Source organism: Phaethon aethereus (genome assembly GCF_964289735.1).
Source record: "Phaethon aethereus genome assembly, chromosome: 8".
Taxonomy (NCBI): Eukaryota; Metazoa; Chordata; class Aves; order Phaethontiformes; family Phaethontidae; genus Phaethon; species Phaethon aethereus.
Window position 1 is genome coordinate 33,445,429 of NC_138584.1, and position 26,863 is coordinate 33,472,291.

At 41.9% G+C, this 26,863-nt stretch overlaps 1 protein-coding gene across 1 annotated transcript in view; it reads left to right on the top strand.

The window, feature by feature from the left end:
- Positions 1 to 226: 226 nt before the first annotated feature.
- LEPR (leptin receptor) overlaps positions 227 to 26,863 on the top strand; it is a gene marked incomplete at its 3' end in the record, with an annotated part of 40,679 nt that continues 14,042 nt past the window's right edge. Inside the window, exons 1-9 of the mRNA XM_082003089.1 lie at positions 227 to 517; positions 1,935 to 2,243; positions 3,295 to 3,412; positions 17,069 to 17,274; positions 18,850 to 18,995; positions 19,692 to 19,836; positions 22,243 to 22,539; positions 22,713 to 22,830; positions 25,749 to 25,948. Of these exons, the coding sequence (XP_081859215.1) occupies positions 448 to 517; positions 1,935 to 2,243; positions 3,295 to 3,412; positions 17,069 to 17,274; positions 18,850 to 18,995; positions 19,692 to 19,836; positions 22,243 to 22,539; positions 22,713 to 22,830; positions 25,749 to 25,948 (1,609 nt within the window). The 5' untranslated portion in view covers positions 227 to 447. The remainder of the gene's footprint in view (positions 518 to 1,934; positions 2,244 to 3,294; positions 3,413 to 17,068; positions 17,275 to 18,849; positions 18,996 to 19,691; positions 19,837 to 22,242; positions 22,540 to 22,712; positions 22,831 to 25,748; positions 25,949 to 26,863) is intronic.

The following is a 26,863-nucleotide window of genomic DNA, read 5'->3' on the forward strand; positions in this document are numbered from 1 at the left end:
ATATATGTGACTATGGGATGAAAATTGAACAAAGTATCTCAAATGAAAGAACAGTATTGAAATACTACTGTAAAGTTTAGTGAAGTCTTCACAGTTGAAATGGATGTCCGAGTGCTTTTATGTGTGCTACACTCTGAAAATTTAGTACCTCTTGGGCATTTTCATTATTTGGATGCATAGTGCCTTTCAGACGGCCAAATTCAGAAGGTGAAAAATGATCAGCAAAAGCTTGGAGAGATGAGGTATTATATAGCTCTAATGATTGATAGATATAATAATAATTGATATTCTAAGCGATGGTTGGTTTTTTTTCCTCAAATGACATTCTGATTTTGTTCTTCCTTTCTGCTTACAAAGGTGTGGATATCACATTAGCTGAAGTGCACCAAAATGAAATCCTAATGAAATAATAGACTGATAATTATCAGCTCTCAGTTAATTTTCTACATGTTTTTCAGATCAGCTCTACAAAACAAGATGTCTTGGCAAATCATTCTGACCATGTTTGTGCTATTGGGTAAGTTACTAAAACATAAGTCTCTTGGAAGTTACGTAGAACGAAGAGATTGTCTGGTGTGACATGTGAGGGGACAGTTGTTTTTTTTAGAAAAAGAGATGACTGGCAGGAATCTCTTCCCACCCCCCAGTTGACTCTGTGAACTGGGCAGTATGTTAGTTATCTGTCCTGCTTCACAGGCAGTCATGTCACTTACTCATTTGTCCTTTTTTAATCCCGTATTACGGACTAACCGTCTGTTTGGTCAGCTGAATCCTCCGCATGCAGCCGGGAAACCTAATGAAGGTGATACTTACAGAGGCACAAACTCTTGTTAAATGAGAGAGGAGGACAGAGCAGAACCCTTCAGGAGTCTGGCAATAAAAAATCTGTGTAAAGAGAAAATGAAACACTTTAACCCACCGCATAGTGACGCGGTCTGCTTTTAAGGTAGCATGCATCTACTTTTTTAAAAGCTTTCATTTAGTGTTTTTGTATTATTTAGCTTGTGCTTATGTGCTATTAGTCAAACAGTGCTAGAGAAATTCTGTTTTTCTTATTTTGGCTATTGGAAGGAATAGGGCATGAATTAATTTCTATCTAATGAACGGCTTAAAATATTTATGCCCTTACTGAGCGAAAAGCTAAATGTAAAGTGCACAAATGACCCACATGCCTTTCTGTAACTAGAGCTTTAATCTTTGAAATTCATGCAGTGTTTTACAGTAAGCTATTTCCAAAACCGACATGCTTATCATTCTCAAAATCATTGTTAACGTAATTCAAGCTATGACTTACCAACAAGAGCTGCAAATGTGGTCAGAACAATTTTATTTTGAAGAATCGAAGTCTGATGGAAAAGATTATTCTTTTCCTGCATCTCATTTCCCAGATAATGCCCTGGGGCTGCATGGTTACATCCAGTCATGTATTCTTGTAATTTTATTCTTTGGTATTTAACAGTTACAGTGTGACTATGTGTTATATTTACAGCGGGATTATCTTTTCCTACAGTAAAGGAGCCATGTTATAAGAGATGGATTGCAGGGGTCCCAGCACTGCAGAGGGAGATGAGACTCATACCTGTATAGTGTGTGAACTTAGATTTGGGATTCACTGTATTTTAATATAAGCCAATTTACCCCAAAGAGATGCTTCCTCTACAGTCTTGGTCTTGACCTATTTCAAGAGGTTGAGGAAACAAAAAGTTAGGTGGAATGACTTTGGGGGAGAAGGATGGCATCTGTCAGGTGTGACACCAGTGTAGTCAGGTTGTTTTTAGAAACAACTCTGCAACTCAGAGTGTAATAGCCCCTGGAAATAGTCTGATTTTTGTGCAATGAATGTGTTTCTATGTAACATTGGTCACTCTCTTTTCATTATCAAGTAATGTGAACTTTTTCTTTTATTTCTGATGCCTTGGCCTTTATATTTGCAGGCTTTCTTCAAACGGCATTTGCCCATTGTATGGTCCATCAGATTCCTCCCAGGAACTTTACATTACCCTGTATGCTGCTGAACGGGACATTCTTGAGTCCTTTCTCTGCTGGAGTTGTAGAGAGCTGGTCTCGTGTGAGGAGAGAGTATGGAGCGTCCGAAACTAAGCCTCCAGTGCTAATGAGTGAAGAAAGTTTTCTGTGTTGCCTTTGGAGTGATAATAACATTGATTGTTCTTCATACAGAGCAAGCATGCAAGCAAGGAAGTTTATTCCTTCAGAAATAAGTATCTCCGCTTCTCAGGAAACAGGTAGGTTTTCCATTTGGGGACATAAGAAGTTACTTCAAAAAGTGGCTGGAGTTTTTGTTTTTTGGGGGGAGAGGGGCTGGGTTGTATCAGTGGGTATTCATTTTTATCCAGAGCAGACAACATAGTGTCGTAAAGTCCTTCCTCACAGAAGTCTGTAGTGGAAGATGAAGGAAATTGTATAGCATAGATTCAAAGGGGAAAAAAATAGCTGGCTGTCTTTCTAGGGGAATGCTGAATAAAATATATAGCATTGCGTATGAGGATGTAAGTCCAGATCTTCAAAGGTGTTTAGACACTATGAGAAATATTTGAAATATTTCTGTGGATATGGGCTTTCAACTCCTTCAGGAGATGGGGGAGATGGAGAGCAAGTGCCATCTTTTCTGCCTGGATTATGATGCCTTAGTAAATATCTGTACATGGATTAGATTGAATTATTTTTTTCCCTAGGCTGTTTTTCTCCTCCCATAAACCACAGTCTCTGAGCAGCATACTGGCCAGCTGGCTTTCTGCTATTAGTGGCAGGATTCTTATTGACCTCAGTAGAGCAGAATTTCATTTTACTAGAACTGTCCCATGGAACAAATAAATCTCTGTTAAAGACTGCCACACTAAGTTTGTTGCTGTTGTGTATGCAGTACAGCTGCGTATGTGTGCACGAAGTCTACACAGTACAGCCACACGGAGGCTGTACCAGTTAACAGTAGCAAAACGTTCAACCAGCAGTAGCAGCTTAATTTCTTTCTTCCCCTTGTGGCCTTGTTAATAAAGCCAGGTAAAATATAGTCCTTCTCTAATAATCAGCATGCAGCAGTATCACATAGGTTGTTAGCCTTTTAAGTGCTTAAGGGCATATACTGGTGCCCAATTCAGCAAGGATTTTTCATAAACATTTGCACACTTGGGGTCCAGCCACACCTTCATGAATATCTGTTACTTGTCCTCTCTTTGTGGGTGAATTTTATCCTGGCTCTTCAGTTGCTTCAGTTGTTGGGGTGGGTTTTTTGTTTCCATATAGTTCAGAAATGTTTATTCCTTTTCTTTTGTTTAGATTCAAGTTGGAATATTGAATGTTGGATTAAAGGCAAGCTGGACCTGTTAGTTTGCAGCCTGCGGTTTTTGAAGTTGTACTTCAGAGCTGACTTGAAGGTTAATCTTTTATATGCTGTGTAAGTACAGACTCTGTTAAATTTGTCACTACTAGCATTAGAAATCTGAAAGCATTTTCTAAAACAGCAACATCGGCCTCTCAAGCTGGCAGCACAGTGGTAGCATTGGCTTTGCAAGCAGGTGATACGTTATGTACCTTTGTCTTACCTAAAAGTAATCTAAGACAATATGGAAAGTTTACGCTTCTGTCTTTGAATGAGAAATGGTTAGAATGGAGAGTCTCTCTCCTCTGTCCTTTCCATGTTTCTTAAAATGCTTTAGTGAAATCAGTGTTGAGTTGCTAAAATATCTTTGCTTTTACAGTTACTTAATTTTGAAGCTGCAATCTTAGTTCTGCTTTTTTTATGCTTTTGATCATAATGTTCTCTCTTGAAGTAATTATGTTACTTAACATTTAATACAGTGCCAAATGCTACTCTAGTCACATCGGTGCTTCCGAGAGACACTCACCTGTGCAGTTGTCACTGTGGTAAATAATCTCTGGCATGGTAATAGATGGTAATTGTCCTGACTGTGGAGTGGCTAGGTCTTGTATACATGACCTGACCTGCCTGATTTGATCATAAAAAGATCTGTTTGATTTCACTTTTTTTTTTTCTGAATTACTGATAGATTGGAAGGAATGGCATGAAGACACAGACTTAATTTCCTTAGGAAACAGGCTCAACATAAATAGTTGAATTCATTGAATTTACAAGTGATGATTTCTACTTAAAAAGCCAGATGTCACTTGCCACAAATTATCCCTGTAGTCAATGTAGAAAGCAAGTGTATTATCTGGTAATAAGTATGGTTGTTTAGTTGATATACTACTTTAGAGCTGAAATCCAATTTTGAGTGGGTTCCTATTTCCAGTGTTCCTTGTTACTCTGATTTCTGAAATACCATTACACCTGTGGGAGAAGTAGACCTGACTTTGCCTCTGTCCATCCAGTCTCAACTGCAGTAGAAAAATCTTTGCCAGTAAGACTAGTGTTGTAATCTCTATATTGCATTTTTTGGTATGCCTAACATCTGTGGAACAACAGATTCAAGTCCCAGCTGCGATGAAGAGGTTCTTTGTCTTTTGAAGGGAATTCAGTAAATGTTGTGCAATTTATGAATCACAGAATCATAGAATAGTTGAGAATAGAATATGAATATAGAATATGAGAGGAGGCCCTGTAGACTCACTAGAGTCCTTGTGGCATTTCTGTATTTGATTGCTTTTTGTTCCAAAGGTGAGATGCAGTGAAGTCCCCGACATTGGAGAACTTGTTTCACTCCTCAGATTTCATATTCATATTTTTCTTTTAGGGTCCCTATGTTCTGGGGAAACAGCTAGCAAAGCATTTCAGGTTTTGGTAAGGTGACAGCTTTCCCTTGCCAACCAAGCTGGCTTGCTGATACCTGAACATTTTATTCACATGGGCCAAAAATACCTTGAAAACATTCCCAGTTTTAAAAATATGCATTCCTGGCATGTGTTACTCCCTGGGAATCTGGGGATCAAGCCAGAATTCTCACATATAGGACAGGCAATGTACAAAAATAATGACCTAGAAGAATCTGCAACAAAAACGCTTGGGCCCTCCACTTGTTTTAATTTTTTCAGCATTAAAGAAGTATCCTTTTACTTTACACATTCACAGTTTGCCTGCTTGTAAACTATATCAAGTTACTTTTAATAGAAAATGTTTTGTTCTGTCCAAAACAGTGCCTTGACAGTATTCTGTAAGAGGCTCAAGCAAGGGTAATGGTAGGGCCTTTACCTTCCCTAGCAGCATGTCTTTGGGAGGAAAAAGATTGTTCTGAAACTGAATTAGATAAATTAGGCTAATGGTCTACCCAAAGTGAATGATCTTTCCAGTTGTATGTATTCTAGGAATGCTGTAAACCCTGATGATTAATTGCATTAACTGAAATCACTTAGCGTTAAGGAGCCTGTCGTAGTGACACAGATGAATGCTCCCAGTTTAATTTTGAGCACTGCTTATAATTTGCCCTTTTCAGCAGATGGTGATGTGTAGGGTGTACTCCCATTTTTGAGCTATTTGAAGTACCTGTGAGGCTCTCCTTTAGTGCTGGGCCCAGGCTCCCATTTTTAATGATAAATCATGCAATTTGCCTCAAGACCGGTGGCTTAGTTGAGTGCATCAGTTGTACATTGAGCCTTCTTCAGCTGGAGAACATGAACCTTTCATGAGAGAGTTATCCTCTCATGAGCTAGGCAGCCATCAGGTGTTCTGCAGTGTAAAGGGGCAGCTTGTTCAAATAAGTGCTGTCCTAGAACTGCTATATATGAAATACATTGAGATATAATTATTGAAAATCCTTGGAACCCCAGATAGCCTTGCTCTATCAATTCCTAATCAAGGTGGTGCTTGCACAAACACAATATATAGAAATACTGGAAGCGGAGTTACAAATGGTGACCTTATTTCTGCTATGCCTCAGCACAGCTACCTAAATGTGATGATGTACCTTTCTGGAAGTTAGAGGAATTGTAGAAGGTCATGTATTTCTTCTTAAAACAATTTTGATCTGTTGGTTTTGGTTAGGTTGTTTCAATTGCAAGAAATTGATTGAAATTCCATAAAGACATTCTGCAGTGTTCACCACAGGGCCACAGATTAATTTAGCATAAGTAACACCACCTTCCAAAGTATGGTTGAATTGTGCACCAAAATACAAAACATTTAGGAGGTGTTAACTTAAGGTGTAGACTAAAAGAACTGTCTGTGTACAACTGACAAGTGCAGTGTTTGGAGTGGAAAAGAAAATCAAGCCTTGGACACATGCCCTTGTTGCAATGTTATGGACACATGCCCTTGTTGCAATGTTAATTACTTCTGTGGTTCAGGGCGTGCAGTATTCGTTTTCCCTCTTCTGCAGTGTCGTGTGCTTTAGTGCTGTGTTTCCAGGTTAGAGTTACATTGCCTTTGCCCATTCTCCCTCCCTTCTCTGCCAGCCGTTAAAACTTAAGTGTGGCGTTCACTAGTTTTCTGTTGAATCTGTCCTGGTTTCAGCCAGGATAGAGCTGGTTTTCTTCACAGAAGCCAGTGTGAGACTGTTTTGGATTTGGGATGAGAAACTGTTGATAACGTGCTGATGTTTTGGGTTGTTGCTGAGCGGTCAAGGACAGTCCAGCTTCCTGTGCTGGCCTGCCAGCGAGCAGGCTGGGGGTGCACGGGGAGCTGGGAGGGGACACAGCCGGGACAGCTGACCCAGGCTGGCCAGAGGGATATTCCCTACCATCCGACGTCATGCCCAGTACATAAACTGGAGTTGGCTGGGGGGCGGAAATCGCTGCTCGGGGACGGGCTGTCGATCGCCGGGTGGTGAGCAATTGCTGTATTGGGCATCACTTGTTCTTGTACATTCCTTTGTCGGTATTATCATTGTTGTTTCCTTCTTTCTTTCTGTCCTATTAAACTGTGTTTATCTCAACCCACAAGGTTTTTTTCCTAATTCTCTCCCCCACCCTACTGTGGGAGGGGGAGTGAGCGAGTGGCTGCGTGGTGCTTAGTTGCCGGCTGGGGCTAAACCACGACAGTCCTTTTTGGCGCCCAACGTGGGGCACGAGGCTTGAGATAATAACAGTTGCAGGTCACAATATCAGTTTATTTGATTTGCATGATGCTCTCGTCTTTGTTGTACATGTTAAGGATCGGTGTTGGTCTCTGCGGGCTGCTGTACTCGCCTGCAAGTTTTGTTTTTCGAGCACTGACCTTGAGCTTAATGTGGTATCATCTGAGCTCTGTACTAAAGCCGTTACTGTATTTTGGCTACAGTCTTGTGGAGACGATTAGCAATTATACTTCTGCCTCTGAAAGGCTTTCTATGGAGGAAATGCAGAATGATACCTTTGCTACCCTCTATCATAACGTTTCCTCCTTCATCACAGTAATTTTTCCGTATTTTGAACACCCTTGGGTAGTTATAATACCTCTATTGCTACTTCTGGGGAACATTGTTTCGGTTTTGTCTAAGGTTGGCAAGCGATTTAAGAATATCACCCGGAGATCTGCCCCAAGGCTGGATAGTTATGAATGGCAGGGCGTGTGGAACAGCATGGGCAAATGCCTGGGGCGGTGGGCACCTCCGGTGTTTTGGAGCTTCACTCCCGAACAAGTGCAGAATCCTGATAAACTAGCAGAATATCTGGAAGAAGTATGCTGTCAGCCTGGCAGCTCCAAGGAGACACAAATCATTGCCATGTGCTGGGGCCTGGCCCATGCCTACCGAGCTCTATTTAACACTGTGCAAAGGGGAGAGGGGCTCTCTGGGTCTGATGGCAATGTGGCAGGCACTGTGACTACTCCAACCCCTGCAACAGGCACTGTAGCTACTCAGACTGTTGCAGCTGAACCAGAGAACCAGCCCATCCCAGTATCAGTTGCCCCTGTACAAAAGAAGAAATCTTGGAAGCGGAAGTCAGCTCGTTTAGTAAGGGAGGAGGAAGATTCTGCTAAGAGGGAGGCAGAGGAAGCGAGTGAGGAGGCAGAGTGCTCTGAAGCAGGGCCATCACAAGGACTGAAGAGGGAAGAGAGCAGGTCATGGCTTGAAGAGGAGGAAGAGGAAGAACTTATAAAAGAGACGGTAACTACCCGATCTCTATCCCTGAGTGAATTGCGAGATATGCGAAAGGATTTCAGCCGTCGTCCAGGTGAGCACATTGTCACCTGGCTGCTCCGATGCTGGGATAATGGGGCCAGTAGCCTGGAATTAGAGGGTAGGGAAGCCAAGCAGCTGGGATCCCTTTCTAGGGAAGGGGGCATTGACAAAGCAATTGGAAAAGGTGCACGAGTCCTCAGCCTCTGGAGACGACTCCTGTCGGGTGTGAAGGAAAGGTACCCCTTCAAGGAAGATGTTCTATGTCACCCAGGCAAGTGGACCACCATGGAGAAAGGTATCCAGTACCTGAGGGAGCTAGCGGTGCTGGAAGTGATTTATGGTGACTTGGACAATGGACAATCATCCAAAGATCCAGATGAAGTCAATTGCACGCGACCTATGTGGCGGAAGTTTGTACGGAGTGCACCATCATCATATGCCAACTCATTAGCAATAATGGCCTGGAAAGACGGAGAGAGACCAACGGTGGATGAATTGGCTGGCCAACTCCGGCAATACGAAGAAAGTCTCTCTTCCTCCCTACGGGCCTGCGTCTCTGCTGTAGAGAAACTGTCCCAGGAGTTCCGGCAATTCAAAGAGGATATGCCCTACCCTCCACCCGTACGGACCAGTGTCTCAGCCATTAGGAGTAAACGCTCTTCTGTTCAAGAGAGAGGATATAGAGGATACACACCGCGAGCCACCCTGTGGTTTCAATTGCGTGACTACGGAGAGGACATGAGGAGGTGGGATGGAAAACCTACCTCGACCCTAGAGGCACGAGTACGTGAGCTGCAAGGGAAAACAATTACAAAAGGGCGTTCATGTTCCTCCAGAAAAATCGTCGCTCCACTTTCCAGTGGGCAGTTCCCCAGAAAGAATAGAAGAGCTGATCTCACCTCTGATCCTCTTGAGGGGACTTCTGATTCCTATTTACAAGAAGTGGGTAACGAGTACTATGAGCAGGATTAGAGGGGCCCTGCCTCCAGCCAGGCGGAGGAGAGGGATAACCGAGTTTATTGGACTGTGTGGATTAGATGGCCTGGCACATCAGACCCACAGGAATATAAGGCTTTAGTGGATACTGGTGCACAATGTACCTTAATGCCATCAAGCCATATAGGGGCAGAACCCATCTGTATTTCTGGGGTGACAGGGGGATCCCAACAGCTGACTGTGCTGGAGGCCGAAGTGAGCCTAACTGGGAATGAGTGGCAGAAGCACCCCATTGTGACTGGCCCAGAGGCTCCGTGCATCCTGGGCATAGACTACCTCAGCAGAGGGTATTTCAAGGACCCAAAAGGGTACCGGTGGGCTTTTGGTATAGCTGCCTTGGAGACGGAAGAAATTAAACAGCTGTCCACCTTGCCTGGTCTCTCAGAGGACCCTTCTGTGGTGGGGTTGCTCAGGGTCGAAGAACAACAGGTGCCGATCGCTACCACAACAGTGCACCGGCGGCAATATCGCACCAACAGAGACTCCCTGATCCCCATCCATGAGCTGATTCGTCGGCTGGAGAGCCAAGGAGTGATCAGCAAGACTCGCTCACCCTTTAACAGCCCCATATGGCCAGTGCGAAAGTCTAATGGAGAGTGGAGACTGACAGTAGACTATCGTGGCCTGAATGAAGTCACGCCACCACTGAGCGCTGCCGTGCCAGACATGCTAGAACTTCAATATGAACTGGAGTCAAAGGCAGCCAAGTGGTACGCCACCATTGATATTGCTAACGCGTTTTTCTCGATCCCTTTGGCGGCAGAGTGCAGGCCACAGTTTGCTTTCACCTGGAGGGGTGTCCAATACACCTGGAATCGACTTCCCCAGGGGTGGAAACACAGCCCTACCATTTGCCATGGGCTGATACAAACTGCACTGGAACAGGGTGAAGCTCCAGAGCATCTGCAATACATTGACGACATCATCGTATGGGGCAACACAGCAGAAGAAGTTTTTGAGAAAGGGAAGAAAATAATTCAAATCCTTCTGAAAGCTGGTTTTGCTATAAAACAAAGTAAGGTCAAAGGACCTGCACAAGAGATCCAGTTTTTAGGAATAAAATGGCAAGATGGACGTCGACAGATCCCAACGGATGTGATCAACAAAATAACAGCTATGTCTCCACCAACTAGCAAAAAAGAAACACAAGCATTTCTGGGCGTTGTGGGTTTCTGGAGAATGCATATTCCAAATTACAGTCTGATTGTAAGCCCTCTTTATCAAGTGACCCGGAAGAAGAATGATTTTAAATGGGGCCCTGAGCAACGACAAGCCTTCGAGCAAATTAAGCAGGAGATAGTTCGTGCTGTAGCCCTTGGGCCAGTCTGAGCAGGACAAGATGTTAAAAATGTGCTCTACACGGCAGCCGGGGAGAATGGCCCTACCTGGAGTCTCTGGCAGAAGGCACCAGGAGAGACTCGAGGTCGACCTCTCGGGTTTTGGAGTCGAGGATATAGGGGATCTGAGTCCCGTTATACTCCAACTGAAAAGGAGATACTGGCAGCATATGAAGGAGTTCGAGCTGCCTCAGAAGTGGTTGGCACTGAAGCACAGCTCCTCCTGGCACCCCGACTGCCGGTGCTGGGCTGGATGTTCAAAGGGAGGGTCCCCTCTACGCATCATGCGACTGATGCTACGTGGAGTAAGTGGGTCGCGCTTATTACACAGCGGGCTCGAATAGGAAACCTTAATCGCCCGGGAATCTTGGAAGTGATCATGGACTGGCCAGAAGGCAAAGATTTTGGAATATCACCAGAAGAGGAGGTGGCGCGTGCTGAAGAGGCTCCACCATATAATGAACTGCCAGAGAATGAAAGGCAATATGCCCTATTTACTGATGGGTCCTGTCGTATTGTAGGCAAACATCGAAGGTGGAAAGCTGCTGTATGGAGCCCTACACGACGAGTCGCAGAAGCCGCTGAAGGACAAGGTGAATCAAGTCAGTTTGCAGAGGTGAAAGCCATCCAGCTGGCTTTAGATATTGCTGAACGAGAAAAATGGCCAGTACTCTATCTTTATACTGACTCATGGATGGTGGCAAATGCTCTATGGGGGTGGCTACAGCAATGGAAGCAGAGCAACTGGCAACGCAGAGGCAAGCCCATCTGGGCTGCTGAATTGTGGCAAGATATTGCTGCCCGACTAGAGAATCTGGTCATAAAAGTACGCCATGTAGATGCTCACGTACCCAAGAGTCGGGCCACCGAAGAACATCAAAACAACCATCAGGTGGATCAGGCTGCTAAGATTGAAGTGGCTCAGGTGGATCTGGCAACATAAGGGTGAATTATTTATAGCTCGGTGGGCCCATGACACCTCAGGCCATCAGGGAAGAGATGCAACATATAGATGGGCTCGGGATCGAGGGGTGGACCTGACCATGGACGCTATTGCACAGGTTATCCATGAATGTGAAACGTGTGCTGCGATCAAACAAGCCAAGCGGTTAAAGCCCCTCTGGTATGAAGGACGATGGTTGAAATATAAATATGGGGAGGCCTGGCAGATTGACTATATCACACTTCCACAAACTCGCCAAGGCAAGCGCTATGTGCTTACCATGGTGGAAGCAACCACCGGATGGCTGGAAACATACCCTGTGCCCCATGCCACCGCCCGAAACACTATCCTGGGCCTTGAAAAGCAAGTCTTATGGCGACATGGCACCCCCGAAAGAATTGAGTCAGACAATGGGACTCATTTCCGAAACAACCTCATAGACACCTGGGCCAAAGAGCACGGCATTGAGTGGGTGTATCATATCCCCTATCATGCACCAGCTTCCGGAAAAATTGAACGATACAACGGACTGTTAAAGACTACACTGAGAGCAATGGGTGATGGGACATTCAAACATTGGGATAAACATTTAGCAAAAGCCACCTGGTCAGTCAACACTAGGGGATCTACTAATAGAGCCGGCCCTGCCCAATCAAAACTTTTACGTACTGTAGAAGGGGATAAAGTCCCTGTGGTGCATGTGAGAAATATGCTGGGGAAGACAGTCTGGGTTACTCCTGCCTCAGGCAAAGGTAAACCCGTTCGTGGGATTGCCTTTGCCCAGGGACCTGGGTGCACTTGGTGGGTAATGCGGAAGGATGGGGAAGTCCGATGTGTACCTCAAGGAGACTTGATTTTGGGTGAAAATAGTCAATGATTTGAATTGTATTATGTTAATTGTTACACAATACAGTATGTCATTACTACTATGGTTGCTATCTACCATATCGATGGTATTACAGTAAGAATCACCCAGACTGATGAAGAATGAGCTTCACCGAAACTAAGCAACATGCAGCAGTGATGGAACCAGAACTGGCTTCAGCAGCTTGCGCCCAACAAATCCCTCGAGACCGACATCTTCGACCTGCAGATCACGGACATGGACCGTGCCAGGTAACGATCCAACACCACATACCATCTCCCCTGCCCTGAGAGACTGCTATGATGGATGAAGCCCAGAGTCATGGACTGAATGAACTACACAGACATTTTAAAGTGATGGCCCATGGACTAAGAAAGTGATATCTGTGTGTATATATTAAAAGACAGGAAGAGTAATAATGAATAATTGGAATGTATTGAAAGTACAGGACCTGGGCATGACGTAAATGGTATGGAATAAGGGGTGGATACTGTCCTGGTTTCAGCCAGGATAGAGCTGGTTTTCTTCACAGAAGCCAGTGTGAGACTGTTTTGGATTTGGGATGAGGAACTGTTGATAATGTGCTGATGTTTTGGGTTGCTGCTGAGCAGTCAAGGACAGTCCAGCTTCCTGTGCTGGCCTGCCAGCGAGCAGGCTGGGGGTGCACGGGGAGCTGGGAGGGGACACAGCCGGGACAGCTGACCCAGACTGGCCAAAGAGATATTCCCTACCATCCGACGTCATGCCCAGTACATAAACTGGAGTTGGCCGGGGGGCGGAAATCGCTGCTCGGGGACGGGCTGTCGATCACGGGGTGGTGAGCAATTGCTGTATTGGGCATCACTTGTTCTTGTACATTCCTTTGTCGGTATTATCATTGTTGTTTCCTTCTTTCTTTCTGTCCTATTAAACTGTGTTTATCTCAACCCACAAGGTTTTTTTCCTAATTCTCTCCCCCACCCTACTGTGGGAGGGGGAGTGAGCGAGCGGCTGCGTGGTGCTTAGTTGCCGGCTGGGGCTAAACCACGACAAATCTCAGAGGTGGGCTCCGGTAATCTGTTCACAGAAGTTCAGATGCTTAGTATCTATCTGGTTCTTGCTTACCTCTCTGTGCCAAGACAAATCTCTCCAATTCCGGCGGCCAGCACTATAAAACTGAATAGGGACATAGTATATACTCATACGTTTTGTAAACCCTCTGTCTTCCCTTCCTCCCACCACAATTTGGATCTGGTTACCCTTGCGTGATGTAAAGTGCTTGTTGAATCAGGATTTATAGCTTCTTTCAGTGTGCTGCAAGCCTCATGGAAAACTCCAGTTTTTAACAGCCCATTGCTTTGTTTTAACTTTCCCCAAAGTTTCTCCTGTCATTCTACTGAATGAAGACAGTGACCTCTCCTGAACTTGTGAGGGCTTTATAAGCATAGGCTCCTCTAAAGTCTGTATTTGCAGTTTAGGAACGGTGGTTGTTCTGTGACTGGATCCATTTGCAGCCGAAATGAAGACGACAGGCTGCTCGTGCAATCCCAGGCTGTGGCAGTTCTCCAAAACACTTTGGCTTTCTGTTGTTTTACTTGTAATCAGATCTCGTACATTTAGCCCAGGCTTGGTGATTTGGAATAACTTGATGTGGGCACCCCTCGTGATCATGTCCTCCATTGATCTATTCTCTTATCCCAAACTCACTTTTCTGAGACAGTTCCTGTGTCTTGCCAGTTTGCGGAAATGTGAGGATCATTACCCTGTTTCTTAGTATCTGGATATCTTCCACCAGGAGCAGACCAGGCATCTGATAACATAGCTTGGTCTTTCCCCTTGCTTTGCCCTGGTTGCCTGCAGAGGTAGTGAGCTGTAAGAGAAGCCTACAGCGTAGAAGTGAGGTCCTGGTGATGCTCTGTCACAAGGGGTGGAAGACCTGCCTGGCATGGAGCAACAGGGTTTTCCTCCAGTTACACTCGGCATTCCTACACACAGCGTTTTATATAGTAAACAAATGAAAAGGTTTGTGCGGAGGGAGCAGGGAGAAATAACAACCCATGCCTGTTTACTGCCAAACAAGTGGCCTTTGAACCACAATACTGGCACAACACAGTATGGGAAGGAGCTCTCTAGCATTTTTTTTCCCCTGTACACAGGTGGTGTTCTGAGTGCAAATAAACTTAGTTTGACGGTGAAAAATTGAAATACTTATTAGGAATGATTAGGAGAAGGATGAGGGTGGTGGTGTGCTGGTAGCTGCTTTCCAGATAGATCCCATTAAAGACATGGTTTGATGAAAAGACTACATTCTTATGGATTGATTGTGGGTTTCTTGAGACTAATAAAAACTGTGAGCAACACTAGAAGGCAGGGAAACTTGAAAGATTCTGCGAAGTCTTTGAAAGGAAATTCAGGAGAAAGAAGTGGAGCCACAACTATAAAAACAAAAATATTCCAAGTAATTTAAAAGCCATCTGTCTGCCAGGTACCATCAGCATAAGGTTCCTTAATTCTCGTGTGCTGAAGTCTTTGAGTCCTGGTGAAAATTATTTTAGGAATGTCGGTATTCACGGTAGCACTAATAAATGTAAACTACGTATTCATATGAACCTGCATAACTTATGGGGTCATTACTCCAGAGCACAGGTGTTATGAGGGCAGAGCGTTACTGAAAATCCTTGTGTTTCCAGCTTCAAAGAGTATCCTAAAAACAAGGTGGGTGCACAATGTGTGTGTGCTGATCGGTGAATGATGAGGAGAGTGGGGCCCCGATTCAAGGAGAGCCATGTGTGTACACTGTGCGTTCCGTTGCAGTCCCAGACAGCATGATTTGCACGCTCTCTTCCCTGTAATTCATCAGCCTTTTGTTTGCTTCCAACCTCTCCTCAGTTTTTGACCTTTTCTTTTTTAACTAGGGCAGATTATTGTAACGGGACCAGTGAATCATGCCCATTTCCCTTGTGCTCTGCAGCTGATTAAACGTACTAGATACCAAATTGACTAAAAACAAAAAAAGCAGGAAATCTTGTCCTTCATTCTTCTCCAATGTAGAGTTCTCTGCCCTCCCTGAATTCAAGCGTTACAATGAGTCAGGCCAACTACAAAACTATTTAAAGATTTTACAGAAAGGTTCTTATTCTATTAACTTCAATTTCTTTCTCTGAATTAGCAAAACAAAACCCTTACTGTCCAGAAATAATTCCAAAATTACTTCATAACAATTCAAAACATAAGCTTTTTTTCTAAGGATGAAATGTCAAAAGCAGGAAAGAATCCAGGATGGTTTAGCTGTCAGGATATGTCTTGGCTTCGCTGCTGTGAGAAGTTTGACCACAAAGTATTCACGCTATTAAATTCACTACCTTAAGGAGGCCTGTGTCACTGAATACCCACGGTACATCTGTGTTCCAAAGAGCCTAGAGAGTATCTGTGGAATAGAAATAAGAATGAAGAATGCTTTGGGAACTGCTGGTTCAGAATAGGAGCAGCTTTGTGCCCGCTTGCGCAGTATTTACGTCATAAATCGAGAATAGTTTCACTAAAGTAAATGGGGATTGAAAACATGTATAAAAGAGTAATCATACACGTGAGGATTGCTCTAAAAATGCCTGTAAAACATACTTGAAAAGCATCTGTGTCCTAATGTGTACATGGGAAGTAGCATGGGTCATCTTTGTGCTGCTTCTTGAAGTTGACCCAAGGAAGGTTTGGAGATACAATCGAAATGGGGTGGCCTGTATTTCAGTATCAATGCGTGTGTTCTTTTAGTATCCTATAAAACATTTGCTAGCATCAAGAGACACAAAGTGTGACTGCTTGTATCAATATACACTACTTTGTAATTTACTTCATTTACAATAAATTGAAATCATATTAATAGATAATCTGATCAAACTGTTCATGAAACATATATTAGGCCCATGCAGCTATTATTTGCTTAAAGCTTAAAAAGTTTATTGTAGACCATAGAATCTTTGCAGTGGGTTATGGAATCAAAACCTGTATGCTAAACCGTCAAGGAAGGAGTGTTAATAGAAAGAAAAAAAAAAAGAAAAAGAAAACTCTTGAAACTAAATCTGAACATTCAGTCAAAAATAGTCCCATGAGCTTTACTCTGAGAAGCAATAAAAGCAAAATGCAGTAAGTTACTAAATACTTTCCGTGACCCTGTCCAAGACAATAGTAGCAATGCGTGTGAGTAAATTATTTGCTTTCTTAGGAACAGTCAGACTATCTAAGAGACAAACATGCTGTGCATAAAAATAATTAAAGCCTTATCTTGTAATTAACTACACAATGTCCAAAGACTTTTGGAGGACACAGATTTGTTGGGGGTTTTTTCCCCCCACCAAATACTGTAAGTTACTGAAAATGAGTACTATAACGTGTGGTGGAGTTCTTTAGCCTTTTGTTTTTCACTTGAATAAGAGTTTTTGCTTATTATATTACTTGTAATGCTTGATTGTAGCAGAAGCTGAAAGGAATGCTAAATTGTTTAGATTTTATTTTGGTGCTTCATGAATACGAATTAGAACATAATCTCTACGAGGGTGGCAGAGGGCTGCCAATTAGTCCACTGTGAGGTAAACTAACTTTGTGTGCCTAAGAAGTATCTAGTAATAGTTATCATCAGGAATCAGAAACTAGTCTGACTTAACTACTGGTCTCATCTAGTATTGTAACACATTTGTTTTAAAGTCAAACCTTAGGAATACTTTTCATGAAATCATCGTAACTACTTTACTGGGAAACCATTTAAAAAGGGAAGAGCAGCAAAGTAAAAGCAATTGGTTACAATTACTGCCTTTTTTACTTTTTTCTTTTCTTTTTTTTTTTTTCTTATAAACCTTATCCAGATGGACAAACCTCCTGTATTGAGGTAGAGTATAGGAAGAAATATTGCTTTGTTTTGGTTTATGGTTTGTTTTTTCCCTTGTAGATCAGAGCTGTCACTGGGAGATGTATCTACAAGCTCTCTAAAGGGGACTGTCATGGTTGCTCAGTGTGACTGTAGTGAGTATGACAAGTGTGAGTGCTGTGTGCCTTCTCTGAGACTCAACTACACTTACATCATGTGGCTGAAGATGACGACTGGTGTAACACCTCTATGGTCACCTCTGATGTCAGTCAAGCCCATGGACATAGGTGAGTATAACCTATATTTTAAACCTTTTTAATGGAGAACAGCAGCAGGAGGTCACTTCTGGAGAAGGAGGGCACAGGTGGAACAGGAGAAGACTTCCTGGTGCTGCCTCACTTGCTCAGGGTGGTGCTCTCCATGTTCCCTAGCCACCTAATGCCTTCTGGGCTCCAGTAAAAACCGTGCTGAGCGAAGGCTGGGCTGTCAACCTACTTGAGCTTTCATTTCTAATCAGGACTGCTCTGTGCCTGAGCCTATTTGTCTATGTTGCTGAGGACTTAAATTAAAAAATGAGGGGGAAAAAAGCTGTTCCAAAAGTTACTTAGCAGATAAAACTACCTCTTCTTTCAAGCAGCTCTGTAGTTCTGATTCTTTCTTCCTTACACATACAATTCCAGTGTTTTCCAAGTTGGAAAACATTCCTCTGTATAACTGGATCAAGTGAAAACCTTACTGATGTTATGAATTTGATATGTGTTGCTATCTAATATGCACAGTTACTGCAGATCTTGGCAAATTTCAAAAAGGTAGGGACGCTGTCAACTGTGTGGAAAAAAAAAAAAGAAGTTTTATAAACTTCTTAACTGATGTGCTTTGCAGACAGAATAGGTTAGAAGCCTCTGGCTGTGTTAGTTTTGAAGATGAGAGGTTGCATTTATCATCGTGCTGCCTTTAAATTATGCTACAGGAAAAAATTAAAAATTCAGAGTTGCATCTGCCAGTGTTTAAAATGACATAGTCTGTTATGCTTAATGAAGTATATTTTAAAAATGCATAATATTAGTATGTGTTCTGCCAAGACTTAGCTCAATTAAAAATTATTTTGAAAGTAAAACTATGAATACTTGTGTAATGTAGAGTTGCACTTGCTTATAGATGGTATCAGTGGAACAGGTGGCATCAGTAGAACAGACAAAATTTGTATTGTAAGAGTCATGAAGTGTGATGGAGAAGTTGCTGACTTTTGTTTTAAAGCCTATGCATTTTTCCGAGGAAGAGTGAATATAATCCTAATCATCATTCCAAATTGCCTAGTTTCTCTCTCCGGAGAGTTCTCTTCATCCTTGTGGGAAATTTCTGAAATCCTCTGGTTTTACTTTGCCCTAATGTAGCTCTCCTGGAGACCTTCTTTCACATCCATAATCACTGTGGAAGGGATGGGATTATTTAGAAATTCTTTGTGTACAATATGAGGACATTATCTCCTGTCCCTGAAGGAGCAGAGCAAATTGCTTTGCTCAGCGCTTCTGTCCCTCCCAGTCTTCTTTTCAGCAAAACAGGTAAGTTAGTGCTTGGTTACTGGGAAGAATCATGGCCCAAGGAAAGAGGTTAATGTAGTTTTAAGGCAAACGCTAGGTCAAACAGCATGTCCTGATAACTGACTATATATGAGTGCCAGGGTGCACTTTTCCTGTCATACTACACAACAGGACTCTGTCATAGTCTAGTGGTAGAGCAGCTCTTGAAAACAGTTTAAAGAAAGGGCATGAAAGAGGCTTTTGAATCAGTAAAAACCCATTACTGCCAGCAGTCACAGGCAATAATGTTAGTGGTAAACTTGTCAATTAATTTGTCTGCAGTAAAGCCTGAACCGCCTTTGAACCTGCGTCTAGAAATGACTGAGAAAGGTCAAGTGAAGATTTGCTGGTCCCACCCTGTGCTGATGCCATACCCACTTCAGTATGAAGTGAAGATCTCTGCAAATTCAGGTCAAAACGGCTGGCAGGTGAGTCAGGTCTGCTCGCTTTGTTTTATGATGGAGCAGTGCGGGTCGGTGGGTCTCTTCCAGAGCCCAGGATTTCTTATCACCCTTTTTGTCCTTGGGCAGTGGCTCTGGTGGGTTGAGCAACGTGGCTGGTCTGGTGGAGCTGGGCATGGCACACTGGTTTCTCCTGAGCTGGTATGTCCAGTAGACCCTGGTAAATGTCAACAGAGTGTGGTTGTGGCAAGCTGGACTTCACAACTGTTACAGTAGGAGAGCCGCTACGCAGTGACGAAAGACCTGTCTCCTGTTGGGTCTTACAAACAAACTCCCATCTTTCTTTTTGGATGAAATGCTAGGTTTTGTGAAGTCTAAAGGCAAAGCTTTCCTTTCAGCAAACCCCAAATTCCATGATACATGCATATATGTTTAATATCTATAGCTTTTATTAGTGAATTGCTTTTTCTGTTGCTACCATGCAACTGGTTCTGGAATAAAAAGCAGCTGTTAATTAGCAGTCCATAATGAAATAACATGTTTTCCACAGAGGTATGCAACCTTTACCATATTCAAATTTACAGTAAATTTAAAGAAGAAAGCTTTTTTTACCCAACTTGCTAGCTAAAAACTACTCTCTAGACTATTTATTTTGATTCCCTCGATCTGTCTCTTTTTCTTGTTTCGTTGTACAACAATAATGGCTTTCTGATAATCCAACAGATGGTTCAGGTTGCTTTAGAAACCTCACTGGTCATAGACAATACACTACTTGATTCTTCATACTTAGTTCAAGTGCGGTGCAGGAATCATCATGGTCCAGGGTTCTGGAGTGACTGGAGCACACCGTATAATCTCAACTTGGGAGGTAGGTCACGTGCAGTCCCTTATGTGCAGTAAGCAGTCTTTCGGCATAGAAAAGATTGCCCAGTTTGGTTTGTTTTGTGGAATGAGTATTTGAGAGCATGTGTTGTCCAGGGAGGTACAGTGTGCATGAGTTGGGCTGAAAAAGCCTGTGGAAGTTCTTTCCCCTTCCCCTTCTCTTTCTGCATGGCTTTGCCTGAGATTCTGCTCTATCCTTTGTACAAGACTTGCATTAAAAGAGTTCTGAACTAATACATGTAGACTGCACAGTCAGTTCCACGACACCTCCTTGTCTGGCCCTTGTGCTTACTCACCAAGCACCTGTTCAGAGCCAGAAAAAGCTCTTTTTCTAAGAGTTTTTCAAAAGACAGTTGGCAGCGTTTAATCTCTACGCAATACAAGGTTTTTCTCCTAATGCTTCCTCTAGCTTTTAATTTAGTATGAGGCTTTGTATCTGAACAAAAAGCACAGAACACAGTTTTGGAGTTGTAGATACAACATAATCCACCTTGGTTTGTAATGCTGAGCCCCGTTCGTAACCTGCGTAATAGCCCCAGTCAGACAGTTTCAGTGCATGTGGCTTTAGTGTTAAGCATATAATCTTAAATAGTGAAATCAATTTACTGCCCAAACAGGGTGAGTTCCTGACATGTTACACACAGTAAGAGCTCTCCTGGGGGGTGAGTAAAGGGCCCTTAGGATTTAATGAGGTCCCTTATATCAACATAGCTAAATGATAGATCACAATGGCTCTTTATTCGTGGTCAGAGTATATAGGAAGGGAAAGAAATTTTGTTTGGCACATCCTTGATCAGTAATCAGGCTTGCTGATTCGCTTTGCAGATCGAGTTGTTTTGGGTTGGCCTAAAGATTTCAGGATTTTTTGCATTGTGTTTTTCCATGCTCTGCTTGTGATGAACTGGAAATGTTTCAGTCTGTGTTGTCACAGGTATCCTCTGAGCCAGTACGTGACAGTACTGGTGCTTTACCTAGGCGCTTGCAAGTACACCTGCCTGCCGTATGCTGAGCAGCGTAGTGTCTGCGCTTAAATCAAGTACCAAGGAAATAACTAAGCTTTGCAGAAGGAGCTCACTTCCAAGAAAGCTGAAAATTCACAGACCCTCGTGGCAACTGAGCATGAAACACAGGATGTCTGCTTACATGACTAGCAGCCTAACTGGCCCTTAGTCTTTTGGTTTTATATATATATAAAAAATTTTTAAGAAGTGTGTGTGCATATATATATAAGACTATACAGCTTTGAGAGTTTTTTTTGAGAGAGTACATGTGTATTTACCCCACGTACTCATACACCGATATTTTCAGAACGCGTTTATGAATGTATTGAGAAATACAGACGTAAAAGAGGTGCAGTAGATACTGTCAGATTATTTTTTTATTAATCCTGTTACAGAAAACGTAGTTGTATTAAATATACAGCTCATCAGCAAAATAATCCCGTTGTGGCAAACCTGATGGCAGCGTAGAGGGGTTAAGTACCTGACTGATTGAAGCTGAGCTTACGCCTGTTTACATGCTTTGCAAATTCAGTGCCTTTATGCCTAGGTGAATTGCTTACTGTATCACTGCTACCATTTAGTATTAACTACAATGCTGAGACTGTAAAACAAGTTTTTGAGACAGCAATCTCCTGCTGACTTCAATAGGAGCAGAATTAGTAACTACTGGAAAGCTTGATTTTTAATTTTTTAAGTGATATTTTTTTCAATGCCCTCTCCCCCAGTTCAGAATAGCAATTCTCGCAAAATCTATGTTCCAGTGTTACAGTAATGCTTCAGCTAACATAGGATTTCAGCATCCTTGCAGGGTTCAAAGGATTAGGTTGGTTTTTTTTCCCCAAACCCAAACATTGCTCTTCTCTTATTTGGATCTTCTCTCACTTTTACCTGAGGACAATTTTATGATTTTAAAATGTGTGGTGTATGTGTTTGTGAGATGAGTTACAGAAGCTAACCCTTTCTAGGTTGCACGTACTTGTTGCAGTATTTAAATAAGCTGACCTGATGTCTTAAAAAAAATTGGGATGAGTGAAAAACAGCAGTGTTAATCTAGTTTCCCAAGATTTAATTTACAGGAGCCCATATGATTCCCTGTTTCCTTTGTGCTGTTGTGTATTGCTTTCACTGTACCCTCCAGTGATTTTCTGCTCATTTAATTCCTGTTTGCCTGGGGATATTAAAGATAATTTTTATCAGAATTTACAGCATCAGTTACGGAGGCTCATTTCTGCCCCCCTCTCCTATAGTTGCTAATAGTAATAAATTAGGAAATTTAGAAATACAACTGAATGATAATAATATTTTTCCATTGACATACGCTTTTATGTGTTTTTTTTTGTTCAGATTCTAATCTCAATGGATTTTTTTCCTTTTTTTCCCTTCCTGTGTAGCTGAAGTCCTGTACTTCCCTCCTAAGATACTGACCAGTGTTGGTTCTAACGTTTCCTTTCATTGCATCTATAAAAACAAAACCAAGATTGTAGTTTCCAAGAAGATTGTTTGGTGGCTGAATTTAGCAGAAGAAATCCCAGAAAGTCAGTATACGCTTGTGAATGATCGCGTAAGCAAAGTTACTCTTTTCAACTTGAAAGCAACAAAACCTAGAGGAAGTTTCTTCTATAACGCATTATACTGTTGTCATCAAAATAGGGAATGCCATCATAGATACGCTGAATTATATGTAGTAGGTAAGATTCCAGATGATTTTAAATTATAATTTTGGTGCATTTTAATAGTAAGGTCAGAATATTTCAATTTTAAACTGCAGTTAGCTTTTATTGAGCAGTTACAACTTGTTTACACAAAAAACATGCATTACAATTATATCTTTATTAATAAACTTTCAATGTGTTTTGATTAGATGTGAATATTAATATCACATGTGAAACGGATGGGTACTTAACTAAGATGACTTGCAGATGGTCTGCAAACCCAAACACATTGCTCCTGGGGAATTCCTTGCAGTTAAGATACTACAGGTATGTCTAGGTTTTAATGCACTCTTTATGTTCAAAAGCGTTGCTCTGGAAATACTGTTACAGCAAAGAATTCTGAGTGAATAGATGTAGTTAGAAAATGTGCGCAGTTTCTGTAAGCTGGGCTTTTTCCCAGCTGGAACTCCAGAGGTATTAACTACGTGTACAGAAAGGGGACCACAGATTACCAGAGTATGTAACATGGACTCTATTTACAATGTTTTTCAGCATTTGTAAAACCTGTAGATGCAGTTTGGAAGCCAATTCTCTCGAAGTAGATGTGTTTGCTTGTCAGTTATAAAAATTATTCTTCTAGTTGCTCGTGTCTGCAAATTGTAAGGCAGTAAGGAAAAAACCCCATTCACAGTGAGAGTGACTGAGCACTTGGAGCAGTGGCCCAGGGAGGCTGTAGAATCTCTGTCCTTGGAGACTTTCAGATCTCAAATGGATAGGATCCTGGGCAACTTCATCTGCTTTTGAATTTAACCCTGCTTTGAGTTGGAGGTAGCACTTGAGACCTCTGGAGGTCTCCATTCAATCTTCAATTTTTCTATAATTCTGTATCTTTTTTTCTATATACAGACAGTAGATAAAAATATAGGGATGGAATTTAATTCATTCCAGATGGAAAAAATCCATAAAGAGAGAATCAAATCTTGGTTCATAAGGGGAGTATTGCTTTAAGAAAGAAATGTCTTTGGTGGCTAGAGCAAGTCTTAGTTTTTGTGGTTTTGGTCAGGTGTTCTGGCCTAGCTTGTTTTCAGGTAGTTGGTTTAATTTTGTCTGTCTTTTGGACAGAGCAGAAGAACTGGGGTGTGCTGTGGAGGAAACACGTTATTGTTTGCAAAATACAAAACTGATTATTAAATCAGGGGCATGATCATCCTTATCTTCATTCGTGTGCACAAATATTGCCTGTGATAGTATTGTTTTCCGATGAAACTAAAAAAATCCCTTTTGAGTTACTAATATATTCAGCTTGAGGGTCTCCTCGAACTGTGTTAGTCTTTATATAAACAAGGCAGACAGACAGCCCTTCCTGAGAAAAAAATCTTCTGTTTTACTGCTCTGCTGGACTGACAATGGCAGAAGTTTTGGCAAACAAGCTTAGATCAGCCCTGAGGTCCTAATCCTTTGGAAAGCTGGACTGTCTTCTCTGTTGGAGGTGGAGTAAAGTTTTGAACTATCGTAGCACCCAGGTGAATATTTCTCAGGATTTTGTGGACTAAAGTAGTAACTGGAATGCTTGAGATTTAGGGCAGGATTAATGACTAGCTGACTGCTAAGGTAGGTTTTGTTTCAACTGTCTTCACAAATATGAATGTAATGAGTGTACTGCTGGGCAGGGAGCTTGAAATAAAAACCATGTTGCTCTTGCTATGTTTTTTATTCCAACTTTTTCATTGTTCGGGTTTAACTAAAAATGTTATTTTCTGGTAGGAGGTGGTAATCTATACATTTGTTACAGCGTTCCTGCTAGACCAAACAGTGAACATTAATACGGACTGAAAATGCTTCCCAGATGCTAGTATTTATTGTGATCTTTCTGTTTGTTCTTTTTTTTGTCGTTTGTTAATAGTAAGATCTGCAAGAGGAAAAATAAAAAAATTCAAAAATTTAAATCATGGAGGACCATGATTGTGACTACCGAAAAAGTATAAGATGTTTAAAAATTTATAGCTATGAAAAGACCGGTATCACTTGCATAATATTCTTTTGGGTACAAAAAGAACTTAAATGTTTACAAGCTTGAAACCAAATGAAATGGTCAGGTTTTTTAATTGCTCAGGCTTGATTGTAAGAGGCACCATAAATATGTTGGAGTTGCTAGTATTTGCTTAGACACAGACAAGTCCTCGGTAATAGCCGGAAGTTAGATGTGTTGCATCGACATCGGACACGTCAGGTTTTCCAGGAGCTATTCTTCTTAGTTACTGATGCAGTCACATTTTACAGATGAAATCTAACGCTCTACGTTAATGTGGTGTGAAAGCTTTGCTGTTGGTGTCTTGTTTTGGTTGGGTTGTTACTGCGTCTTCCTCTACAGTCAGTGCTGCCAACAGAAACAGCACAGAAATGATCATCCTGTAAAAACAGAGAACGCTAAGCTAAACCTTCAAAGCATATGGCACCAGTTTAATCGCTGTTGGCTACGTTGAGAGGAAGAGGAGAGATTCAGCTAAGTGTAACTTTTGTGGTTCAGCTGAATAACTAATACCCTGTCTGGCCACACTCAACCACAAGTCTGAGCTGTGCACAAGCTTAGGAGAAATTAGGAGGAGTTTGACAGCTTTCCTTTCCATCACCGATAAGATGTCCAGGGCCATTTTATCCAGAGTCCAGGTCTCCTCTCTTCTGTTGCCAGATGTGATACTGACTGTATGTGGCATTTTAATACCACCCTCCAGAATTGATATTTTTATGGGATTTCCATCTCCTGGAGACGTCATCGTACATGTCCGATTGTTCCATGTGGCAGCTTTCCCCGGACACCAGTTGGTATTTGAAAGTCATATTCCTGGCTGGAGTAAATTCTTGGCTGAAGTCTGCCTTGCTGTGTTTATCGCTAATACATACCACACAAGTAATGTGATTTATGAGTATTTGGAGATGCCTGCTCTTGTCGTAGCCGTTTCTTCCTGTTGTTAGTCTCTTATCAAAAGGTTTTGCACTGGGGAGAGCCTTCATGCTTTGCTTTTCTCAGGCTAAGAGCCAAAGCTCTGAGGAGCAACACTGCAGTGTTCTTTATCCATTCAGTGCAGGTTCAAGCTCAAGATCTGTCCAAATAATCATCAAAAAACCCCAGATGGTTCCAGTGACACCACTTGTTTTAATTGCCTTCAGAGTTCTATTTTACTGATGCCATGAGCAGCTTGTAGTTGCAATGTATTAACTGAATGTTGTTTTTTTTCTCTTTTAAGGAGCAGACTTTATTGTTCTGACTTTCCAAGTACTTCTCCAAAATCAGAGGTGAAAGAATGCCATTTACAGAAGAATCATTCTTATGAGTGCACATTTCAGCCTATTTTTCTTTTATCTGGATATACCATGTGGATAGAGTTTAAGCACTTACTAGGAACACTTGAATCCTCACCAACTTGTGTCGTTCCAGCAGATGTGGGTAGGTCAAGATTCGTGCGTGTCTTTCTTCACTTGTGACCTTGGATTTCATTCCTTGTATGGTGTAGGTAAAGTACTTATTCATAGCATTTTAAATAAATTCAATTGTGGAAAGAGCATAAAAACATAAGAGCTTTGATATTATCTTCTAAAAGACATTGGATTAAATGTTATTTCCATACATTTTACTTGGCACAGGAGCAGATTGTAACTGCGGCTAATACCTATAAAATGAAACAGCCAGTTTTGCATGTTTATCCTCTCGGGTGTTTTGCAAAGACATCTACAGAAAATGCAAGTATCATATTTAAAAAGGCATTCTCATTTTTAAGGTTTTTGATTATCTAATTTTTCTGAAGTCTTCAAGTAATTGTTTTTTATACTTTGATACAGCGTAGCACTATAGGTATTACGCAGTTATATATTCATTTAAAGTCATGGGGACTGTTCATGCTCTTGCATGCTCTTGCAAAGTTTCTTTTGTGACACAGAGCACTTAAATTTGTATAAAAGCAAGAGGCAGGAAAGGCGTTTGAGTGTTTTCAAACTGCAAAATGTGCAAAGCGCGTCTTATTATCTGGTCTATGACTCAGTGTGTTCTTTGGACTGTGTATTTTTTGGACACAAATGTGAACATATGTAGAGAGAAAACATGGCAGCTAGAAGTGCTGCATGAAATAAAGCAGAATAATAGAATACATGTATTATGTGTGTGGGGTCGCATGCATACAGAGGACGTAAACTAAACCAAACTATCCTTTGCATTTCAAATAAATAGAGCGAGCAAAAGTGAACGTCTCAGGAAGGAAAGGCAAAGTTTAGTGCATTTTAGCTAAGTGGGCTATGGGAATTATTATTACTATTATTACTATTAATTCGGTCACCTTGTGGTTTTCAAGGTTGCTCCTGTCTAGTT